This window comes from Scleropages formosus, chromosome 2 (assembly GCF_900964775.1).
Source record: "Scleropages formosus chromosome 2, fSclFor1.1, whole genome shotgun sequence".
NCBI classification, from domain to species: domain Eukaryota; kingdom Metazoa; phylum Chordata; class Actinopteri; order Osteoglossiformes; family Osteoglossidae; genus Scleropages; species Scleropages formosus.
In genome coordinates, this window is record NC_041807.1 from 31,806,768 (window position 1) to 31,828,448 (window position 21,681).

The 21,681-nt window shown below is 42.2% G+C and overlaps 1 protein-coding gene across 1 annotated transcript; it reads left to right on the forward strand.

The window, feature by feature from the left end:
• Positions 1–2,752: 2,752 nt before the first annotated feature.
• On the forward strand, positions 2,753–18,694 carry pard6b (par-6 partitioning defective 6 homolog beta (C. elegans)). Its single transcript, XM_018737808.2, has 4 exons — positions 2,753–2,810; positions 3,587–4,306; positions 6,036–6,258; positions 16,416–18,694. The coding sequence occupies exons 2-4, from the start codon at positions 4,244–4,246 to the stop codon at positions 17,249–17,251; spliced, it is 1,122 nt and encodes a 373-aa protein (XP_018593324.1). The 5' UTR covers positions 2,753–2,810; positions 3,587–4,243; the 3' UTR covers positions 17,252–18,694.
• The last annotated feature ends 2,987 nt before the right edge of the window (positions 18,695–21,681 follow it).

Below are 21,681 nucleotides of genomic sequence, written 5' to 3' on the forward strand. Positions count from 1 at the left end.
CACTTTAAAATTTACTTGGGACTTTTGGTTTGTTTTAAGTCTGGCCAGGGAGTCCTACAGATTTCCATGTGAGCATGAGAACTCCTGCAGCTATAGCATGAAAAAGGTGAACACTACATGCTGATTGTGTGTGCAGTGTTCCAGGTACAGAAGTAAAATACAACCAACATTCTTCCCAAAATCAGTTCATAAAGTGAAAGCATCTATCCATCCTTCCTTCCTTCCTTCTTCTTATTACTTACCCTGGTGTGGGTCACAGCTGCAACACATGGAGCACAGCAGACCATACTTCTCTCTCCATAGCAAGAGTCTTCCTAGCAACTCACTCCTCCTGATCTGGAGTAGTAATCCTGCTATGACAGCCTCCCAGATTGCTGAGCTCCTCACTCTTAAGTGTGAGTCCTAGTAACTTGCAGAGGAACTTCATTTTCACTGCTTGTACCCCTGACCCTGTTCATCCACAGATACCCAAAGCTCATAGCTGCAGGTCAGAAGGGGTATGTAGACTGAATGGTAAATGGTGAGCTTTGAGGACTCAGCCCATCCTTCAACACCATAGTTCTCTACAGTGCTGCACCAAACTGTTGTCACTTATAAAATGAACCCTAAGGTAATTAAACAACAACCTACCCTGGCGAGAACTATCAACTCATCCTGGTTGTGGTGACCTTCATCCCGACTGCATCACACTTAGCTAGGAATCACTCTTAGCACACGCTCAAGACAATATTCTGTTGAGACTAACACAGTCTGCAAACTCTTGCACACTTAACCAACATACTCTTCAAACCCTCACTGCACCTTGATATTCTTTCCATGAATGCCACAAACATAAGAAGAGACAAGACACTCCCTTACCAGAGTGCATCACCAACATGGGACGAGTTTGACAATTCTGAAAATGCATATGCAACTCCCACTCAGCAGATCCAGGGAAGAAATGGCACACAGAAGAAACCACAGCATACCACTGTCCTTCAGTACATCCCATAAAATAACACTGGGACACATGACTGCAAGCCTTCTTCAGATCATCAAAACTCATGTAGACTTTCTGCAAATTCCCATGATCTCCTCAGTATCCTTATGATAGGGAAAAAAAAGTTCATGCATTGTTTTATGGCCAGAATGAAATCCACATTGATCCTCCTGAATCTGAGACTCAAAAAAAAAAAAAAAAAATCAGCCATAGCCTCTCTATCAGCATGTTGGTATAGGCTTTCGTGGAAATGTCAAGAAGTGGGAACCCTCAATATTTAGAATACTTTCTAAAGTTGCCCTTTTAAAAATATGAGAGCTGGTAGCATAGTGGTTAGAGCAACTGCCTTTGGACCCAAAGGTTGCAGGTTTGCTCTCTGGCTGTAGTACCCTTAAGCAAAGTACTTACCCTCAATTGTGCCAGTAAAATAACTGAGCTGTACAAATGGGTAAATAATTGTAGGTAATTCCTTTGGAGAAATGCATCAGCTAAATGGAAACTACCATTCATTTCTCAGATGAGGTGTACTGTCCCAGCCTCCCATGCAAAACTGAAGGGGCACATTAGCGAAGAAACCCCAAAAACACTAATTCCTTTTAGGATTTTCAGGGGAAAAAATGTCACCTACCCCAGCAGCACTGCCACTACCACTGCAGACCAATCTCATTTCTGAAGTAACCTCAGCATGACAGTTGGACCCTGATGCTATGGAAGATTGTGGAAAAGGGTGTACATACTGTGCCACCTCCCCATGACACCTTCAGTAGGGGGTAAGTACATCACCAGTCAGGACTCCCTCCACATCCAAGCTTTTGTTTCTAACACTGCTAGAACTGCTTTAGCTCAGCAACATTTGCAGGTTTTTGAGCATGGACAGCTGTTTTTAGGTATTGCCACAACACCAAAATGGGACTCAGGGCAAGAATTTCTCTAGGCCATTCTACTACTGTGCATTCCTCTGCCGTTTACTTGACCATTGGCCTATTTATTTTTTGCGAAATGTAACGGAGCCCACGTCGTCCCAAAAGTTATACTTTTGATTAATCCGTTCACAGAACATTCTTCCAGAAAACCTGAGATATCTCCAGGTACTTTCTGGCTAGTTTTGGATGAGTTTTCATGTTCTTTTTTTAGCGAGCAGTGGTTTTTGCCTTGCCCCCTCCTCCTGTGTATCCCATTTTTGCACAGTGTCTTTCTTGTTGTCCAGTCATGAGAACTAACCTGAGTTGAGACGAGAGAGACCCGGAATTCCCATGATGTTGTTCCGGGGCTCTTTTTCGAGCTCATTAATGATTTTACACTTTGCTCATGGACAGATTTTGGCAAGACTGCTATTCCTAGGTAGATCCACCACAGTTCCAAAATTTCTCCACTTGATGAGTATATCTCTGACTGTAGTTAGACTGAGGTTCAGACAATTAGAAAAGGTGGTGTAAGCCAGTCTGGACTAGAAGGCTCCAGACACTTTTCTGCAGAGGGCTTCACAGATTTTGTTTTGCCAACTTGACTTCCGCTGGGTGTTAAGCAGTTGAAAAAAATGACACTGAGAGACAGAGGTTAAACCGGTCATGTCTTTTAGCTACAGATTGCAAGCAAGACTGTATTTACACAAAGCAAACAGATAATCTATTGTTAGACTGATTTATATTTAATTACGTATTACTTTATTACCGTAAATCATGTAATAATTGAGCGTTGCAGGATTTTTTTTTTAACAAAACCTTCATTTGACAGTCCACGTGGTTGTGCCCGCTTTTTCGAGAAATTTAACAAACTGTACTTTTTACTTCTAGTTATGCAAGGAATTTTGAAACCTCTGAAAGAATCCACAGTATGTGACAAACAACAATATTTTTAATTGTGTTTATTTCCATACCACTGACTCACCTGCTGCCACGACACTACGTTGACGTCACCACCTGCGGTTTGTTCCACGGGCATTTTTTACATCACACGAACCTCATTTACTGTGTTCTTTTAATGACTGTGTCTCCCGATTCAGCGGTGCGATGTCAGATCAGTGCTGTTTTGATTCATTTCTCCATGCTGCATGCCACACGTCCACGTTTCACTGCTACATATATCCATAGATTCCCAAAGATCTGACACTTCACTTGTTTGTCAGAACATTTCCACAAGATGTCTCCATTGGATTATTATACTGATACTACAAGGCTTGCGTGTATCATACAAATAGTAATTATTAAACTTTATTTAGAATTAATTTTAATAATTAATGAAATGTATTAAAAATATTTAATTTTATTTTAAATTTTAGATCACCAGCTCTACAGTGGTGTATAAATTTATACTTTATTTAACTTATACTATGCAGAGTCTTCTTTTAGGGGTAAGTGTGGGGCAGTACCTTTATAGTACTACGGTAAATTCTAAATTCCACTATATGGTATCTTTCGTTAGATCATCATATATAAATTATTTTTTTCTGTGTTTGGTGTTTTATTTGTATGCTTATTTGTGCAATATGACATTTGATGTATGTTCTTGGTGTAGAATCCAGTATGAATGACTGAAGTACTGTAATACCAGGCTGAAACACACACAGGACAGGACAGATGAAATAACTCGATTTTTTTTTTTCTTCAGGCAGGTTCATGAAACGTCTCCTTTTGTCCATATATAGCATGACTCACCACCAAAACTCCTGTACAGTACAACCTTCGGACCGACGACACACACGCAACACAACAGCGAGCGCTTTAACGCTTCTCGCGGGCAGGTACTCTCAGCCACCTGAGCGAGAGTTTAGTGCAGCGGCGGGAGCGCGCTTCATCAAAACGAGGCTACAGCCGGGAGCGGTTTCCTGGGTGCGTAAAGCGTCACAACGAGGCCGACTGCGGTATGCGAAGACGCAGGTGTTCCCGAACTATCCCAGTGTTTTAGAGCGGCGGGAGCGCGCTTCATGGAAACGAGGCTGCGGTCGGGAGCGGTTTCCTGGGTGCGTAAAGCGTCACGTCGAGGTTCAACGTTAGCCGTGCGTGTGAAGGAGTTGAGACGAGCGGGATACTGAGTGAATTTACGCCTTTGTCCGACGACAGTGTGGAAGAATCATCCTGAGGACACAGGAGGAGGAGGCGAAGACAGGAGACGGGCCGAAGACATTGCGGACCGATACTTAACTTGGAATATTTCCGACCACCACCAGCCGTTTCGGGGAGGAGAGTTCATTAAGTGGAGTGCGGGACACGCGAAGCCCCCTGGGGAGGGCGAGAGCGCGCAGCGGGAGAGTCTTGGCTGAGAAAGATGAATAAAAACCACCGAATAGCGAGCAACCTGAGACTCAGCTCCGTGGAGGTGAAGAGTAAGGTTCGTATTGGAGTCAGACGACGATGCGATGGGCTTTCAGCGCGGTACCGCCCGTACGAGTGACGCGGTGTGGGAGCTAGACGTTCCCGGCAGCTCGCCGAGTCCACGGCGTCCTCGCGTGAGCCGCGGGGGATCGCGAGCGCGGCGCGAGACGTGTCTGTCGCTGCCTGCGCCTATGAGGATGGCGGAAGGTCGCCGCTGGTGCTTCGTTTCCATTTGTTTCCTTTCCTTTCATTTCATTCCCAAAACCGTCACTACTTTGTTTGTCATGTAGCCCAGACAAGGTTTGACGCTGTAATGTCGTGTTAACAGTGTAAATTAAGCAAGAGAACGCCTTGTGTGCTTGTTAAACATAGTCTTGTTGAAGTACGTGTGTGAGTGAGTCTGAAGTGTCTTAACTTCGTAACGCTTCTTCTCCCTGTGATGAGCAGACGGCGGCGGGCGGGTAACCTAAAATTACTAGTTGGTTTGTCTCGTATTTCCCCTGGCCTGAGTGACTTATAATTTGTCAGGTAACTGCTTGGCAGTATTATTGTGCACAGGTTCAGAAATATTAGGACAGGACTTGTCAGTTTTTCCATTTATAATATTTTACAGTGCAAAAGACAGTACTCGACTCAAGTGATTAGTTTCCTCACCGAGGCGAGTAGTTTTTTTTTTTTAAATTATTATTTCCTGGAGCTGTCAGCAGACCTGCGAGCCCTTGAAGTTCAACATACCAGCAGCTGCCAGGTATTTTGAAACGGGTTCATGAACACTTTCTGTGCAGAAATGAAATCCATTGCTGAAGATGTGCAAGTGGAAATACCAGTAAGAAAAGGTGGCTTTTAACCACTAATAGTACATTTCAGGCTTATTTCATAATATTTTTGAGCTCTTTTATGGTCTAGTCTTTTTTTATGCTGTTCATGACACCAGAAATTAAAATAAAATCTCAAGTTTTTTTGGTAAAAAAGGAACTTTTTTCTTATAAAGGCAAACTTTTAGTCACTAAACTCCTGACCGAATCATGCACAACAAGGTGAGATCTCTTCCAGTTACTCTATCCAGTAAGTTTACACTGAAATGTCCGAAAGTATCCGATATAATGTACTTTTACATGTTCGGTAATAATATTGTGACACAGGAAACTTGTATTTTGCATGACGTGTTCATCAGGTTTGTGTGCGCTGTAAAATCTGATGGCAGTGCTGACTGTTGCTCTAGCGATCATAACATTTTCTTCCCAAAGTGGCTGCGGCTGCAGATTTCGAACTTGATGTCTGGAGCTCTGGTTCTCAAGGGGAAGTTCAGTAGGCTGAACATGTTTGACACGTGTAGGCTGTAGGATGATGCCTTACGGAGGTCTTATGTCCCGTTTGTCCCTTGTGTTCGACTTCGGAAGTTGAGATGTTAGGCTCCGGTGGACGATGACTCTTTGGAGGAGGGGGGCAGATACTGGCGTTTTGTTGTTTTTGAGACATTTCTCCTTAACCTTGCCACAGCCCAGAGAGGACTGGTGTGCTATGGTTATTTTTGTAAAGTGACGTACTCTACGTGAGTTTCCTCGGGAGGAGAAACTCGGCGCTTGGAGCGAGGAAGTAAAGGCATTTGATTAGTTTCTAAACAAGAGAGTTGGCAGAAACTGAGGTTTTTACTCTCTTAAAACTTGATTTGAGCGTGGATTCTTGCCGTTGTATGCCTCTGTCTTCTGACACGTCAGTCCTCAATTGCCTCCGTTCTCTTTCAGTTTGGTGCGGAATTCCGTCGGTTCTCCCTTGACCGGTCAAAGCCGGGTCGTTTTGAAGAGTTCTACGGTCTGCTGCAGCACGTGCATCGGATCCCTAATGTGGACTTGCTGGTGGGCTACGCAGACGTTCATGGGGACCTGTTGCCCATCAACAATGATGACAACTATCACAAGGCCATTTCCACGGCCAATCCACTGCTGCGCCTCTTCCTTCAGCGAAAAGGTGAGTGGACATGGCATTTTCAAATGGGTTCCCCCCCTGTTTTTCTTTTGAAAAAGTAACAAAAGCACATGATGGTCCAGCAGACAGCACCTAAAGTGTAGTTGACTCAGAAATCTGGAGTATAAAATAGGGAATGGGGTTGACTTTCTGCTGCCAGTCTGTTGTGTAACTGTTCTCCATTTCCTGGTTCATCTAGACTTAGTTGGAAGGTAGGACTTCGTTTTTGTGTTATGCATGGTATATTTAAGCAGTCCTGTAAGATTCAGAGCTGCAGCTCTAAGCCCTGCTCTCTCTGCCATATGACCTATAGATACTAAGCCACTTTGCCAAAAGGGGATTACAAGGGTCACTGTGCACACTGCCTTGTGCTTGGGTTCTGACCAGTCTTAGGCGCAGGCGAGGTGCCATGAGCTCCTCAAAATCTCATCACACACCTTCTTCTCTGACACGTGCTCTCATTCTTCAAAACTGAGTGGAGCTTGGTCATATTGCAAGAAAAAATGGCAGTTCTCACTTGAATTCTCTGACAGTAGTGTAGTTTAAGTGGTTTTGCATTTCAAAATTTTTTCCCCCCCTAAGTATTGTCAGCTGGTGAAAGATTTTGGAAATTGTTGCCAAGACACTTTTTTTTTTTTTTTTTTTTGTAAAGGGAGCTGTTTGAATTTGTCCCAATTCTGCAATGTGAAGCCAGATGTTCCTATTGGTGTCTAACAAATGCAGTGGATAATTCTATAAAGTTGCTGTCCTTGCTGTTTGTGAAGCTGCAGTTGGCATGTACAGAAGCACATGATTAATATTAGAATGCTTGTTGTAAATTCCTTCAATTTGCAAAGTATGTTTGGAATGATGGAATGTTTGTTTCAGAATTGAGTACTTATACAATGCACACACACGCACAGTGTGTGTCTGCAGTGCCATCAGCCAATTCCATGCCTGTTTACCTGTTTCTATGGCAGCATTCAAGAGGCTCACTTCACTGCCGATGTGACAAGTTGGTTTGCTGCCCCACGGAGTATGCTGGGCCCTGTCATTGCAGTGCCTGGCTGTCCCCTGTGCCTAGTGTTTTATCTGTTTTGCTGAGGTGTGCATATCTGTACATTCTTAAGATTTTCTTTTTTTTGTAGTTTTCAGCTGTGTTTTATATTGGCACCATTTAAATTCTGTGATAGAGGGGATATACTGTACATATTTGTTTTATGCTGACAGCTTTTACTGTAGTTAATCTACAAAGTTTGCAGCAGCTGAAGAGGATGAAGTTTGGTTTGCATCCAGTACCCTAATACATTTCTGCAACTTAAAATTCTATGAGAAACAACTACTTTTCCAAAGCAGTTTTTAATCTTCTGCATCCTTGTGTCCCACTGAATTGTACTGATGTTCACAGTGCCACCTTGTAGTTTGCAAGATATTGCTAAGTGGACTAAGCGTTTTCCTTTTGGAAACTGTTTTCCACGTTACTGCCACAATGTTGACATTCCAGTGCAAGCCTGTATGTTCAATGAACCGGTTCTGCAGTGTAGGAGAGGGTGGGTCTCCGCCATGAGCGCTGTGGCTAGCCTCTGATCTTTCCTGCAGGACAGAATGTCCCCATGTACAAAGAGGGAAAAGCTGAGCCAGATCTTTGGCAGCTGAATTGAGGCAGTTACAGGTGGTATCTGGTTGTGACCAGTACAAGTAAGCTGGGAACTGTAACAAAGTACTGGTTACCTGCTAATACAGGTGCATTAGTGTAGCTTGTAAGGCTGAAATAATCTCTTGGTTAGTATCACAGTGAGTGAGTCATAACGAAGTTGATTTTTATGAGGCTGACAGCACCCTGCTAGGATATTTGGATTGAGTCTTACGGTGCTTTGTTTCATTACTCAGCCAGATTGCCTTTCTGGGAGCCACTTTTTTGTGATAAGCAACCAAAGTAAAGTATTGGTGTCTCAGACCCATTCTTGCCCCCCCCCCCCCGTGTGTGTGCCTAAGTATGACTCAGTTTTGCAATGAGTGCAGGTTTTTGCCCTTGTTTGCTTTCTCTCTCACAGGCAACAGTGGTGGTGCAGCGTGGAATGCTACTTACACTCAACTCCAGGGTGTTTGGTTCAGATTTGGAATTTCAACCCCTTTCAGTCTGTGCAGAGTTTACGTGATCTCTCTAAATTGTTGTGGATTTTTCCCCACAGTCCACAGATGATAGGAGGCAATGGTAAACCACTTCCATGTTCTGCATTACCATGAAAACCGTAGAAGTGCTGGTGTTGACTTGAGAACATTTACCTCCCCACCCCTCTCTTTCACACACATACATCTTATGTTTTTAACCACAAGCATAGGCTTTTTAGTATCACTGCTTCAGTAATTTTTTACTTAACCAAGTTTTAATTTCTTGACATGAACTGCGAAAGTGACCATATCTAAACTGACAACTGACATTTTTCTGTCCTGCTAATTAGTTTGCAATAGGTAGGACAAAATTGTCACCATAAATATCCGGTTTTGCGTTATGGTTATGGTAAGTTCCTTTCATGGAATGGTGCTTCAGCACTATTTTAAGTAGGAATCCAGAGACCTTAATATTACTGCATATGTTTTCTTGTGTGTTCACACTTGGAGGAACAAGATTGCTAGCCAGCTGTGTGTCAGGTTTTTCCGACTACAGTAGCTGCAGTCATTGTTTTCAGTGTAATGTGTATTAGTGCATTTAGGAAATAAACTGAACATTGAGTCATTAGTTATTCAAATGCGAATTTACACATTTGACTAAATGAGGATTGGTATTAAATTTTCATGGCTTCTCCTGGTTAGCTGGTTATCACTGAGTCGCTGTCATTTCTCTCCTGTCGTTTCATGTAATGTCATTTCTAATGATGCAGGCCTGCTGGCTGAGGGGTTCACGAGTTAAGTGTCAAATGGAAAGGTCTTTGTTACTGTGCCTATTTATGAGTTCATTGTTCGGGAATTTTAGGCTAATTCAAAGAATTTTAGTGATACTGGTTTTCCAGACGGGGGGGGGGGTGTGTGTGTGTGTGTGTGTGTGTGTGTGTGTGTTGGAGCGGCGGGTTCAGCCGGTACCCGCTGTGTGGCGAGTCTGGGGTTTGAGCCCTGTTTGAGGTGCCTTGTGATGGACTGGCATCCCGTCCTGGGTGTGTCCCCTCCCCCTTCGTCCCTGCACCCTGTGTTGCCGAGTAAGGCTCTAGCTCACCGCAACCTCACTCGGGACAAGCGGTTGTTGGATGGATGGATTGCTTCCAAAATTTTAAGCAACTATTACGCAATGTCAGTAATAGTTACAGTAGAGATTACTGGTCCTGTTGCTCTGTTATTTTAGGAAAAGAAAATCGTAACCAAAACAAACATGTTCTATGTTTTTGGGAACCCTTAATGGCATTCTTTCTTTAATACCATATGTAAAAATTGTTTTTTTTAATAACTGCACTGGTTTTAGACTTGTTTGGTCTTTGTGAAACCTGGAATTTTTCCCCTCCCTGCTCAAGATAAGACATGAAAGATATTATATAGTATTGATACTGTTCTTAGATTATTTATTAACGTGTAGTTTTTGGGAGGGATACAGTCTGGACTGGAGGCTCATTACAGAGCTGATAACCCACTGGACCCTCTGACTAGAAGGGGCTCACAAAGAGCCCTCTGTTTTCCTCTGTGTGACGCAGTGGTGCTTTCTTGCCTCTCTGTGGCAAACATAGCTCTGTTTGCCCCATTCAGCTCCTCACAGCCATTCTCTTTGTCAGCACCACTGGGATAGTACAGCTCTTTTAAAAGAATGCATTCTAAAGCAGTGTCAGACCAGATTGCATTTATTTAGAAATCAGAATTAGATCAGATATAATTTAGTATTTTATCAGTACAGCTGGTTTGGTTGTTGACATAGCAAGTAGCTTTTTCCCTCGTGTACAAGCGGTTAGATTTATATTGTATGCTTTTATGTTATACCCACAAACTTTTTGAAAAAGTTCTAAAATTTGTCTTATTTAACCATATGAATTAGACATGCCTTTGTATTGCTCTTAATACTTTATATGGTGGTTTGGTAAATTGCAACTTAAGGCCATGACTAATTTTACTGCAGGGTTTTCCCAAAAAAAAAAAAAAAAATCAGTGGTTTGTTCAACTTTCGCATCGTGCATCATCACAGAGCATCCGATCCTCACCGTGCAGAGGCGGGAAGTAGCAATGAGTGTGCTGTCCAAGGGAGCAGTGAGCTCCTTGTTCAGCAGGGTGCCTGGAACTGTGGCCCAAGTGTGCTGTAGATTGTACTTCCTGCGTAAGTGAGGCTTAAGTGAAAGACAGCCGGTGAGACCCCAGCTTGGAGGTCCAGAGAAGGTGGACGGTGTCCGCAGGACGGTAGACAGCTGTTATATCAGCAGAAGAATCTCATTCAGGCACTGCCCTAATAAAGGCAAACAGTCTTGTGTAGCTGTATTGTGTGTGTCAAAATGTGGTGCAGAGGCTGACATAGTGGTTTTCTGTATAGAGAGAACTTGTCTGGTGTTCAAGTAGTTTTTGTGTATCTGTTAAATTTCTGCTGTTCATGACTGCTTGTCCAGTGCAGGGTTACTCCCACTATTCGCTCATATACACACTAAGGGCAATTCAGAGCTGTCAGTTCACCTGAAACATGTCTTCTCACCGTGACAGGAAATTTGTGCATTCAAAAAACATGCAAGTACAGACTAAGCTGGATTCAAACCCACAGCTCAGGAGCAACAAGGCAGCCTGTGCCACAGTGAAACCTGTGAATATACTCCTCTGAATTGTAACCCACTGTTCACTTATTTGATTAATCATTAGCATTTTGACTTTCACACATTCCTGACTTGTTTGTGTAACTCCAGATTCTGTTTACTTCTGTTTACTTTTTTTATGAAAACTATTAGACAGAGGGTAAATTTAGGTTGTAGACTTCTGTGATGCCTCTGTTTCTCTAACATGATACCCACCCACACCATGATTCTCTCCACAGTAAAAACTTTGGGTTTTTTGTAGGTATGTGTATGAGAGGGTTGTTGGTAGCTCACTTGGTAAGTCACTGTGAGTAAGGTTTCAGGGACTCAGAAGGTCACTTGCATTCTCAGTACCGTGGTGCTGCAGTATACACACACATTGACTGAAACTGCTTGTCCCAAACGGGGTCATGGCGAGCCAGAGCCTGACCCGGCAACATAAGGCGCAAGGCTGGAGGGGGGACACTCTGGACGGGACGCCAGTGTGTCACATGGCATCCCAAGCAGGACTCGAACCCCAGACCCCCCGGAGAGCAGGTCTGGGCCAAACCCGCTGCGCCACTGCACCCCCCTGCTGCGGTATAGTGCTTCCTATTTCTGATTTTCACTTGTTCTGTTAACAATGTTCACTGATCCTCCCTTCTTACCCTTTGTGCTCTCACATTTTTTTAATCACCCTCCCTCCTGCAGTTGCTGCTTATAACTTGCAGTCTTTTTACCTTCCCTTTTGCCAGGGATGTGCATAGGTCTAAGAATAGTAACATCTCAGGATCCCTGTTTGTGCAAAAAAAAAAAAAAAAAACACACTTTAGGCAAGGTGTTCATTACTATCTTAAAGAGAATGCCAAAAAAGTTTTCTGTAGTATGGGTGCCTTGTTCTTCATGGTATGTACTATACTGGACAGCTGGTAGCGTAGTGGTTAGAGCTACTGCCTTTGGACCCAAAGGTTGCAGGTTTGATCCTCACCTCTGGCTGTAGTACCCTTGACCAAAGTATTTACCCTAAATTTCTCCAGTAGAATAACCTAGCAGTACAAATGGGTAAATAATTGAAGGTAGACTAACATTGTAAGTCACTTTGGAAGAAAGCATCAGGTAAATGATTAAATGTACTGAAACTCTTCAAGTACTTGGTGGATATCCTGCTTGTTCTTCTGAAGTTCTAGTTGAAAACATAGGAAATGTTTACTTAAAATATTATCGGTTTACAGTAAGACCAACCTGCTGTGTTGTGAGCAAGTAGGCCTCTCATTAACCTCAACATTTCAATTGGATATAAGTTCAGTTTCACTGTAATCACTTTGGTCTTATCCTAAGCCCATGAAAAACGCAGTTCAGATTGTTTTCATGTTTATCCTCCTGAAGGCAAATGTAATCGTTGCCATGCAGTACAACTCCTACTGCTGTTTGCCTGCTGAGACAGATTGCTTGGGCTTTGAGTGCCATTAAATATAGATCAGGAGCTGGAGGGCTTTGTCTATGTTCCAGGGACACAGTCTGGTCTCAGAAGAGGTGTAATGAGCAAGCCAGCTTGACAGGCAATTCCCAGGAAACATTGGATTTGTTTCACACCAGTATGTTCTTTAGCATTGCATACAAATTTTGACTGATAAGCTTTAGGATAAATAGAGCACGTGTAACCACAAAATCTGTCTGGATGTTCAGTTTTACTTTTCCCTTCGTCCAGGTTTTTGCTGGTAATTATTATGAAAGATTTACTTGGGCAAGATGTATGAAGTTACGCTGTTCATTTTTTAGTGTTTTTACTTCTGGTTGGCATATTACTTGAGGTATTTTGCAAGGCATTAAATGCAACATGGTGGGTAGCACCAGTACCTCTCATTTCCTGGACATGTAGTTTCAGGGATTGAATCTGACTGTGTGGAGTTTGCGTTTTCTCCCCGAGTCTGTATGGTTTTTCCTTCCACAGCCTGAAGACATGCCTGGAAGAAGGCTATGGTAAACGCCTCCTAAACCCCCTCGTACCTTGAAAACCTTGCGAGTGGGTGCAATGAGTGAACTGAGACTGCATCACTTACCCTTTGATGAAGTCCTTTGTGGTAAAATATTAGTTCACTTAAGCTGAACTAGTACTGAGTTTCTTCTTTGTTTTGACACATGCCAATGCAGCAGTGGAGAGAGTGTGGATGGAAATGTCCCTTGGTGAAAGGAGGTATCTTACTCAAAATGTGTCTTCAGGGAGAGAATCTGAAATCCATTAGTGTCCTCTTAATGTGTCCTCCTTTCTGTGACAGCATTAGGCCTGTAACGTACTTGTTCATAGAGCATGTACAATGGAGTTATTTACCCGAAATCAGATCAAGTACGTTAAAAATACTGTGCATACACTCACGTTTTCATGTTTATTTTACTTGTCTCAACTTCAAGTGCAGTGATCCTGTAATACTGTATTGAATTTCATTGCCATGACAGCTTGAGAAATGGTCTTTCAAAATGTTTCAAAAGACAGCCAGAAAGATCGGTGGTTTCCTAGGTGCCCTTGAAAGATGTTAGAGAAAGCAGATTATTCTGTGTGTCCTTGTGAGCTCTAACCTCATTGTTAATGACCCTATGGTGTAATAGGGGACTGGGCAGAAGTGGGGGCTGAGCTTGTTCTAAGGGGGAATGCAAATGCATTCGCTGGATCTTGTTTGACTGCTCCCTTTGAATTCGTTGATTAGATGTGATTTATGCGTAACATTTGTACACACCTGAGTATGCTTATATGTGTAGATGGAAAGTGTTTATGCACCATGACTTTGACTTGTTACATTTTTTCCCTTGGGAAATTTCACAGCCCCCACCCACGCATCTGCACAATGGATCTTTTGTTTCTGCAGAGCTGGAATGGTGACCAACCTGGGCAGCAGCCATGTCTTCTTTCCTAGGCTGGCCTCTAGCATACATGCACCTGAAGGTGTAATACCTGCAAAACCCCTGACTGGCATGACTTTTTCATTTGGGATGAAAGCTTTTGAGCAGCTGCATAGTAAACTTGCATGTTAATTCTACCAGAAATGACAATTTAGGTGATCTAAAGTTTTAACTCTTAGCTCACCTACAGTCTGTGTCAGTATGGGTTTGAACACAGAGGTTCTTCTTTCTTGATGTTGTAATAGAAAATTTCTCCATTTATCAATTATTGATGATCACCTGTGCCACGCAGGGTCATGGTGATCCATAGCCTATCATGGAAGCATATGGTATGAGGCCGGGTGTACCCTGGATGGGACACCAGTTCTTTACAGCGCGCACACGCTCACTCTCAACACATAATTTAGCCGCAGTGATGAGTTTTGAAGCGTTTTGGCAGGTGAAATGAGCTGTATTCCTCTGCGTGTGCATGTGTTCACTGAACCTGTTGTAGGGTTTTTGCTGCTTCCGTTTTCATCATGAAGCTTACACAGCACACATCTTGTGCCACTGTCAAGCAACTGTTTTGTCATCAGCTGTAAAAATAAAATGGTCTTCTGTGACTTGAGAAACCTGCAAAATTTCAAAAAAAAAAAAAAAAAAAAAAATGACAGGTTAATGCTCTGTATACAAATGCTGTCATGGAAGTAGATGTCTTGTGTGCTGTCCTATTGTGTCGATGTGCTGTGCTGCAACCTGAGGAGACTGCCTAGCTCTTTGGTCAACGTCAGGATCTTGTTACTTTGCATAACGGTGGGTTAGTTCACTCAAAGGTTAGATTGATGACATACAGTCTTTACATGGCACCAGATTTCATGAAGAATAATCAGAAAGCTGCCTCTGGTTCACTGTAATGTAAAGCTATGAAATAAAATGCATACAAGTGGCTACATGGGTATTGTTCCAGGTGGGCCATGAACTGTCTCAGACTTCTTTCCTTATAGTTTGCAGCAGTGTTGTAATTAACTCGAAAGTGAAATAATTGTGCTTGAAGACAGCAAAGCTTGTGAATTTGCCATCATACAACAGGGAACTTATTAGTGTTCTGGTTTGTTTTTTTCCTTTTTTTTTTTTTTTTTTTTTTTTTTTTTTAAAACCCTCAAAATGTATGCATGCCAGAAGCAAACTATAGTCTAAATCGACCTGTACATTTTTAAACAGCTGCAACCAAGGAGAAATTCTAGTTATTCATTTGGATTTGAGCACAGTAATTTTGCCCAGAATTGAGTTAACTAACACTGTGTCTTATACTTCTGTGCTTTCATCATGATTAAAACCACTTTTGTGAAATAATCTCTTTCCAGATGATTTTGTTGAAGGTTATTGAAATGTAACAATGTCAGCACCAGGCACAAGTTTTGGAATGTAGCAATAGAATGAGGGGCAAATGTTTGCCCCTTTACACATTGGATTGTTTTTAGTGTCTAGAGCTGCTGTCTTTGGACCCAAAGGTTGCAGGTTCGAATCCCACCTCCAGCTGTAGTACCCTTAAGCAAGGTGCTTACTCTAAATCACGCCAGTAAAACTTACCAGCTCTATAAATGGGTAAATAATTGTAGGTAGCTTAACATTCATTTTAAGTCACTTTGGAGAAAAACATTAACTAGTCCTGTGTTGCTGTATTGTGAACATCAAAGGGATTCTGAAGGTTTTGTATCGAAAACACTCTGAAATATTTTTTTACAAATATGTAAAAAGATGGTGTGTAGAAAGCAGGAGGACTGCACAAGTAGTTCCCAAAGGCAGCTCTACCAGCAGCAGGAGGAGTAAATGATTGGCCAGCAATCCCCAGAAGAGGCTGACCTTGCAAAACCTTTGACCAAGCAGTTCCACCACCCAGTAGGAGTGACAGTAACTTCTCCATAAGCACTGTAAACACTCCGTAAAGATCAAGTAGTAGGGGGAATGGAAAATATGGAGGATGTTGGAGCCTTTGAGACGAAGAGGGGCTTAGTATGTGTGGGGAATAAAATCACATCTCCCCTATGGGCAGGTCACATGCTTAACAAACCCCCTTTTCCAGTTGCTTTGTTAGATGCTTGGCAATCTTAGTTAAGCAATTTCCTAATTTTTTTTTTTCTTTAAATTAATGGCTAGATGTATTACTGTTGCCAATCAAGTTATTTTCATTGCTTTCCTCCTCTTCTGTAACTTTTTACAAGTCCAGTTCCTTAACCCCCGTGCTGCCTGTTTAGGCAGACTGCATCATGCTAAATGCTGACCCTGGGCTAAAGTTTCAAATGTTTATTCCTGAGTAGGATTTACTGGGAATTAGGAGGATCATAGCTAAATCTTTTTTGGGGCAATAAAACATGAATATGTTTTTGAGCACTCGCACCTTTGTGAAGGCAGATGTGGAACATTAATTTGTCAAACTTATTGATTTGGGCAGTTTTAACGTGTTAAATCACACATTAAAAAAAAAAATCTTATTAATCCTATTATTAGGAGCTTGGAGTTAAGATTTTGCTACATTAACTGTGTGCATGTTCCATTGTTTTATCTCTCCACCTGCAGAGGAAGCAGACTATTCAGCTTTCGGCACCGACTCTCTGACCCGCAAGAAAACTGTCCTGTCAGCGGTGTTGCTGCGGCCTGATAACAACCGCAAGAAGCCCCCAGTTATCATTAGTCTGCCGCGGGACTTCCGGCCCGTCTCATCCATCATCGATGTGGACATACTGCCGGAGACTCATCGTCGCGTGCGACTCTACAAGCATGGCCAAGACAAGCCGCTGGGCTTTTATATCCGTGACGGCTTCAGTGTTCGTGTCACACCACAGGGCTTGGAAAAGGTCCCGGGTATCTTCATCTCACGCATGGTGCCAGGGGGGCTGGCAGAGAGCACAGGCCTGCTAGCTGTCAACGACGAGGTGCTTGAGGTCAATGGCATCGAGGTTTCGGGAAAGTCGCTGGACCAGGTCACTGATATGATGATTGCAAACAGCCACAACCTGATTGTGACAGTGAAGCCGGCAAACCAGCGCAACAATGTGGTGCGACATAGCGGTGCATCGGGCAGCTCGGGTCGCTCTACTGACAGCGGGGCCAGTCACCACAGCTACACAGCCTCAAGCCACATGCCTGTCACTCACATCATCCAGAACTTCCAGTCTGAGGATCTGGAGAGCGATGAGGATGAGGATCTGGTGATCGAGGCAGGAGGTGAAGCCCTGTCCATTCCCCGTTCGGCTTCTGGAAGCCGCAGCATGCCCTCGCTTCCACGCTACGAGCTACATCTGGGCCTCAAGCCCAATGGTTCCATGGTAACCTCTGGCAGTGCTGGTTCCCTCAGTGCCCCTGACAGTGAGCATCGTAGCCTCGAGGAGGATGGAACAGTCATCACGCTGTAGGGAGATGCATCAGCCCACTCCCCCTGCCAAATATATGTGCCATAGGACTGAGATGATCCTCCACACCTCTTTGGCTTTGAGAAGTCAGCGAGATGACCGACTGTTTAATGTAATAATGAGAGTCTCGCCAAGGGATGAGGCCACATACAGGTCTCCTTCATTTTAAGAACTTTGTACAAAATCATAAAGAACTACTTTTAATGTTAAGAGTCTCGTAACCTCCCATAGGAGGGTGAGGGCACATCTTCAGCATCTGGAGCCGACAATGAATGCACATGTCTGCAAGCATGGAGCCTTGAATTTTCTAAAGAGAGGAAGGATACAACTCATATCATTACAATGCTTATTTACTCTTTTTATGTGTACAATTTTTACCTTGTTCTTTTGAGTGACAACAACTCTTGATGAGTTGTGAATTACATTTCTGTGAATGGGAGAGGGAGAGCAGGGTTTGCAATATTAGTCCCAGTTAAGAGACCAATCAGCAGTGTAGATTTAGTATTAAACTAGTGGCAAGATGGCACAACTATTTCTTCAGATTAAAAAGTAAAATCTTAGACTTCACTGTATTATAGATTGAATAATTACTCACTTAAAATTACAAAAAACACTGGATATATGGTTTTTTTGGGAACATTTTAGTGTGACCAATGTGAGTACCAAGCTGGGAAAGGAGAGATATTCCCCTGGGAATACATACTGGTTGAATCAGGGCATCGGGCAATCAGGGAGTCTTGTGTGTATCTTGATGGAAATTTAGGTCCCCACTACCACCTGCTTACCTGTCTCTGAAAGGTGAGATGCTGGGTAATTGTTGTAAATTTATTTTTCTTCACTTATGTTGAACCACACTAACGCAGTCAATGTGTTTAGTTTTTAGCACTACTGTCCTGACAGGTAAGACTGGGGGTATGAAACACTGTCATCTTACTTTGAAATGTGTGAGGCAGGCTTGACCGTAATAGATTTCACTAAAACGATGCATTTGCATTTCCTCAAGTACATCTGTGTGACTATAGGGGATGGGCCACATATTCAGAAGCCTCATAATCGCATTCCTAGTGTTTGAAGTTCTTCTGCTGATTTATCGACTGTATAGCCACCCTTGGAACCTGTGCTTTCGTTCTCTGCATGGAGAATCTGTACGATCTGGATACTTCAAGCACGCTTTTTTCCATGAGTGAAACTGGATGCATACAACCAGCAGTGGGAGTGTTCAATAGAAAGAAAACATGAGACTTTTCTTGAGCCAGGGACCATGCTTTTTTTCCCCTCTTAGATTTACCTGGTAAAACCAGAAATCATCTATAGAATTAAAGCTGACTCGTTTTGTAGCTTTGTACTCTAAAGTAGGATATCTCACCTTGTTACTGGAGTAACGAGTTCTCCACTGGACATAAAGCGGGAGTCTACCCCCCCCCCCTTTTTTTTTTAATTTTTTTTTTTTTTAACTTGTTCTTATAAAAGTGACTAATGTAATAGACTCTTAGTGCTTATGTCTTTGAACTTACAATACATATCTATAGCTGGTTTGCTTTTCATTTGTACCAACATTCTACAGTTTTAGTTTCATAATAAAACTGCATGTCAATTGTCCATGTTTTAATCTGTCCAGTATGAGCAGTAACAGCAATTTGCACCACTTCCTTCAATTTGAAACAACATTTCTGTGTCCCTGGTTCTTTTTGTTCCACCCTCAGACGTGAGCCATTGGCCACATATGCCTTTAGGTTGGGGGGGAGAAAACTGTTTCACTGGTTTGCTCCCAAATCAATCCAGAATTATTTTGTTTTTTAAGGAATGTCATATTCACGTGTTCATAATTCAAATAGTCGGGTCAAAACTTGGCTTTACTTTTGCCATTACTACTTAGAAGTGCAGCATCAGGTCTCCACATAATCAATTGTTTCTCTGCCACTGTTCTCAATAGAAAATCTGACTTTAAAAACAATGGCCATACCAGTAATTAATAGTAGTAATAATAGGAGCTGACATGACATTCTTTATACTGCCCAATGAGGAGTGAGTTTGAAGTCTGTTTTTGTAATAGACATAAAATCTTAAGGCTGGAAACATTATGAAAAGGAAATTGTATGGTTGAATAAAAACACACATTTGTCTTCCGGAAGAACACAACTTTATCACCTTATTCTAAATTAATGAATGTAGTTTTCACTCTTACTGTTGGGCTCATTGGGAGTTTTAAGAAAAATCTGTAGCCATTTACAATTGAAACTAAGGAAGTCTCAGTCTATAACACTTTTAATCTATGTTAGATATTAAAGGCTAGGGTGTGGAGCTTTTTGCCCAGAGGCTTTCTAGAGACTGCTGTCTGATGGGTTTGTTGGCCCATTAGGTTGGGAAAGAAATACATATCCCAACAGCTCCAACAAATGGTTGAGTGGCACACGAGAGCACATTAAAAAGCAATATAATTTATTCTACCATACTGGATTAGGAATGTAATTTCTGTGTTATTTATTTTCTAATCATTGTGTGACATGCCTGCATTGCTAGGTGCACAACTTATGTTTTTGTCTCTCTTCTATATAAACATCTATTTTTGTGTAGACATAATTCATGTAATCACATTGCACAGTTCACCAATAAAGGTGATTATAGTAAATCATATATCTGATATAAAGATATGCTAGAAGAATAGAAAAAAATTTTTAAATGTTTTCTGTTTCAGAACTGTGAAATCTCTTGTATTTCTGGAAAGATTCCTCTGTATCATTCAATATACTAAAATGGGCTTTTAATTTTTTAAATTGCTTTTTTTAAATTTTTGCTTGCCATATAAATCTAAGGTATAGATTTGTACTGAAAATGTCAGTATTTTCTTATCAAAACACTGGTGTACATTTTTTTATCCCATGTTAATGAATGTCAAAATCAGAGTTTATCTAGATGCACATGTTTAATGGTCAGTTATATGAGATGAACAAAATAAACTAATAAGAATATGTTGTCTGTAGTGATTGAAGCTGATACGCATCACATTGGAAAATTTGAGCATGTAGGTATATTGTATGTTGCACAGAAGCATGTAAATTTCATTTTAAGTGCCATCATTAGAGTCAAGTTTATGTAAGATTTACCATGGAAAATTCTTTGTATAGTCAGTAGCTGCAAGAGGAATTATTGTACAGTACTGCATTAGTGCTCTGTGTACTATATCCTACTACAAAAATGAATCATTCATGATGCCAATAAGGACCAAAAAGTGACATACAATAGAACAATGTATAGCGATGATATTTCTCCCCCAGAACAAACAATTGAGAACATGAATGTGGACTGAGGGTCCATAATTTTCTCGGTTGTAGCTAAATGTCATGAGTTAGTACCCGTAAATTAAAACGCAACCAACCAAAATGGTCTGTACCGTGACGTGTCATATATAATAAGACATGATCTTATAAATTGGGAGAGACGTGTCTGCGAATCAACGTACAGCGAGGTGTCCGATAGGGGGCGCCCTCTGAACGGCACATCCTGACGTAGATGGGCGGTCTGGTGCTACGTGTCTGCTGGCGATTAGTTAAAGCGCCATCGTGTGGCTATGGTGGGTATCGCAATACCATCAGACGGTGACGCATGTCTGAACATCTTGCATAGAATTTGTCAATATGCGGTGGGAAAAGGGTCCTCTTTATGTTTAAAAAAAATCGTATAGCTTTAATTGTAGCAGAGCTAGAGAAATGACAGCGATATAAAGTCAACCTAAAATGTTGCTTTCAACATAAGGCTTACAACTGAACTATCCTGTATCTGGCCATCGATGGGGTTTAAGCGTCGGTGGTGTGGACGAACTCACACTTGGGGATGTATCTAAAAACAGGACTGAGTGGTCCAACAGCACTGAGGTTCTTGTGCAAAGAGCGGCCAGAGTCACCTTTCCTTTTGGAAGAGACTCGAGGTGTTTGGAGCGTGCAGATTGCAGCAGCGCATGTTCTACTGCTCTGTTATAGAGGGTATAGCCTGCTATATAGTTGCATGCTGGGGCAATGGAGCCTCTACAGGTAATTGCAGTACACAGAATAAAGTGACCAGGAACTCTCGCTCAGTCTTGGGAGTGTGGCTGCACTCCCTGGAGGAGCTACAGGCCAGGACTCTGGACGAACTCCTGTCCGTCATCATGGACCACGACTCTCTCCCTTAGCACGCCAGCCTTCATCGCTCCAGCTGAAAAATAGCACCTTCAGCAACAGACAAGTCCAGTTGTGCTGTTCCAAGGAGCTAGTTGAGGTTATTCCTGACAACAGCCATTAGGTTCCACAACGGGGGTGTCCAACGTGCGACCCAAAAGCTGCTTACTAGTCTCATTCAATTCTTTTTTTTTCTTTCTTTCATTCAAAAAAATTAATAATATATATTTGAAGTTAAAGGGTCGTATACACTGTACATAATGCAACATTTCCTGATGA

Coding starts and splice junctions, on each gene's coding strand:
- pard6b (XM_018737808.2), top strand. CDS start 4,244: ATGAATAAAAACCACCGAATAGCGAGCAACCTGAGACTCAGCTCCGTG. Junction 4,307..6,035: donor CCGTGGAGGTGAAGAGTAAG/GTTCGTATTGGA, acceptor GTTCTCTTTCAG/TTTGGTGCGGAATTCCGTCG. Junction 6,259..16,415: donor CCTCTTCCTTCAGCGAAAAG/GTGAGTGGACAT, acceptor CTCCACCTGCAG/AGGAAGCAGACTATTCAGCT.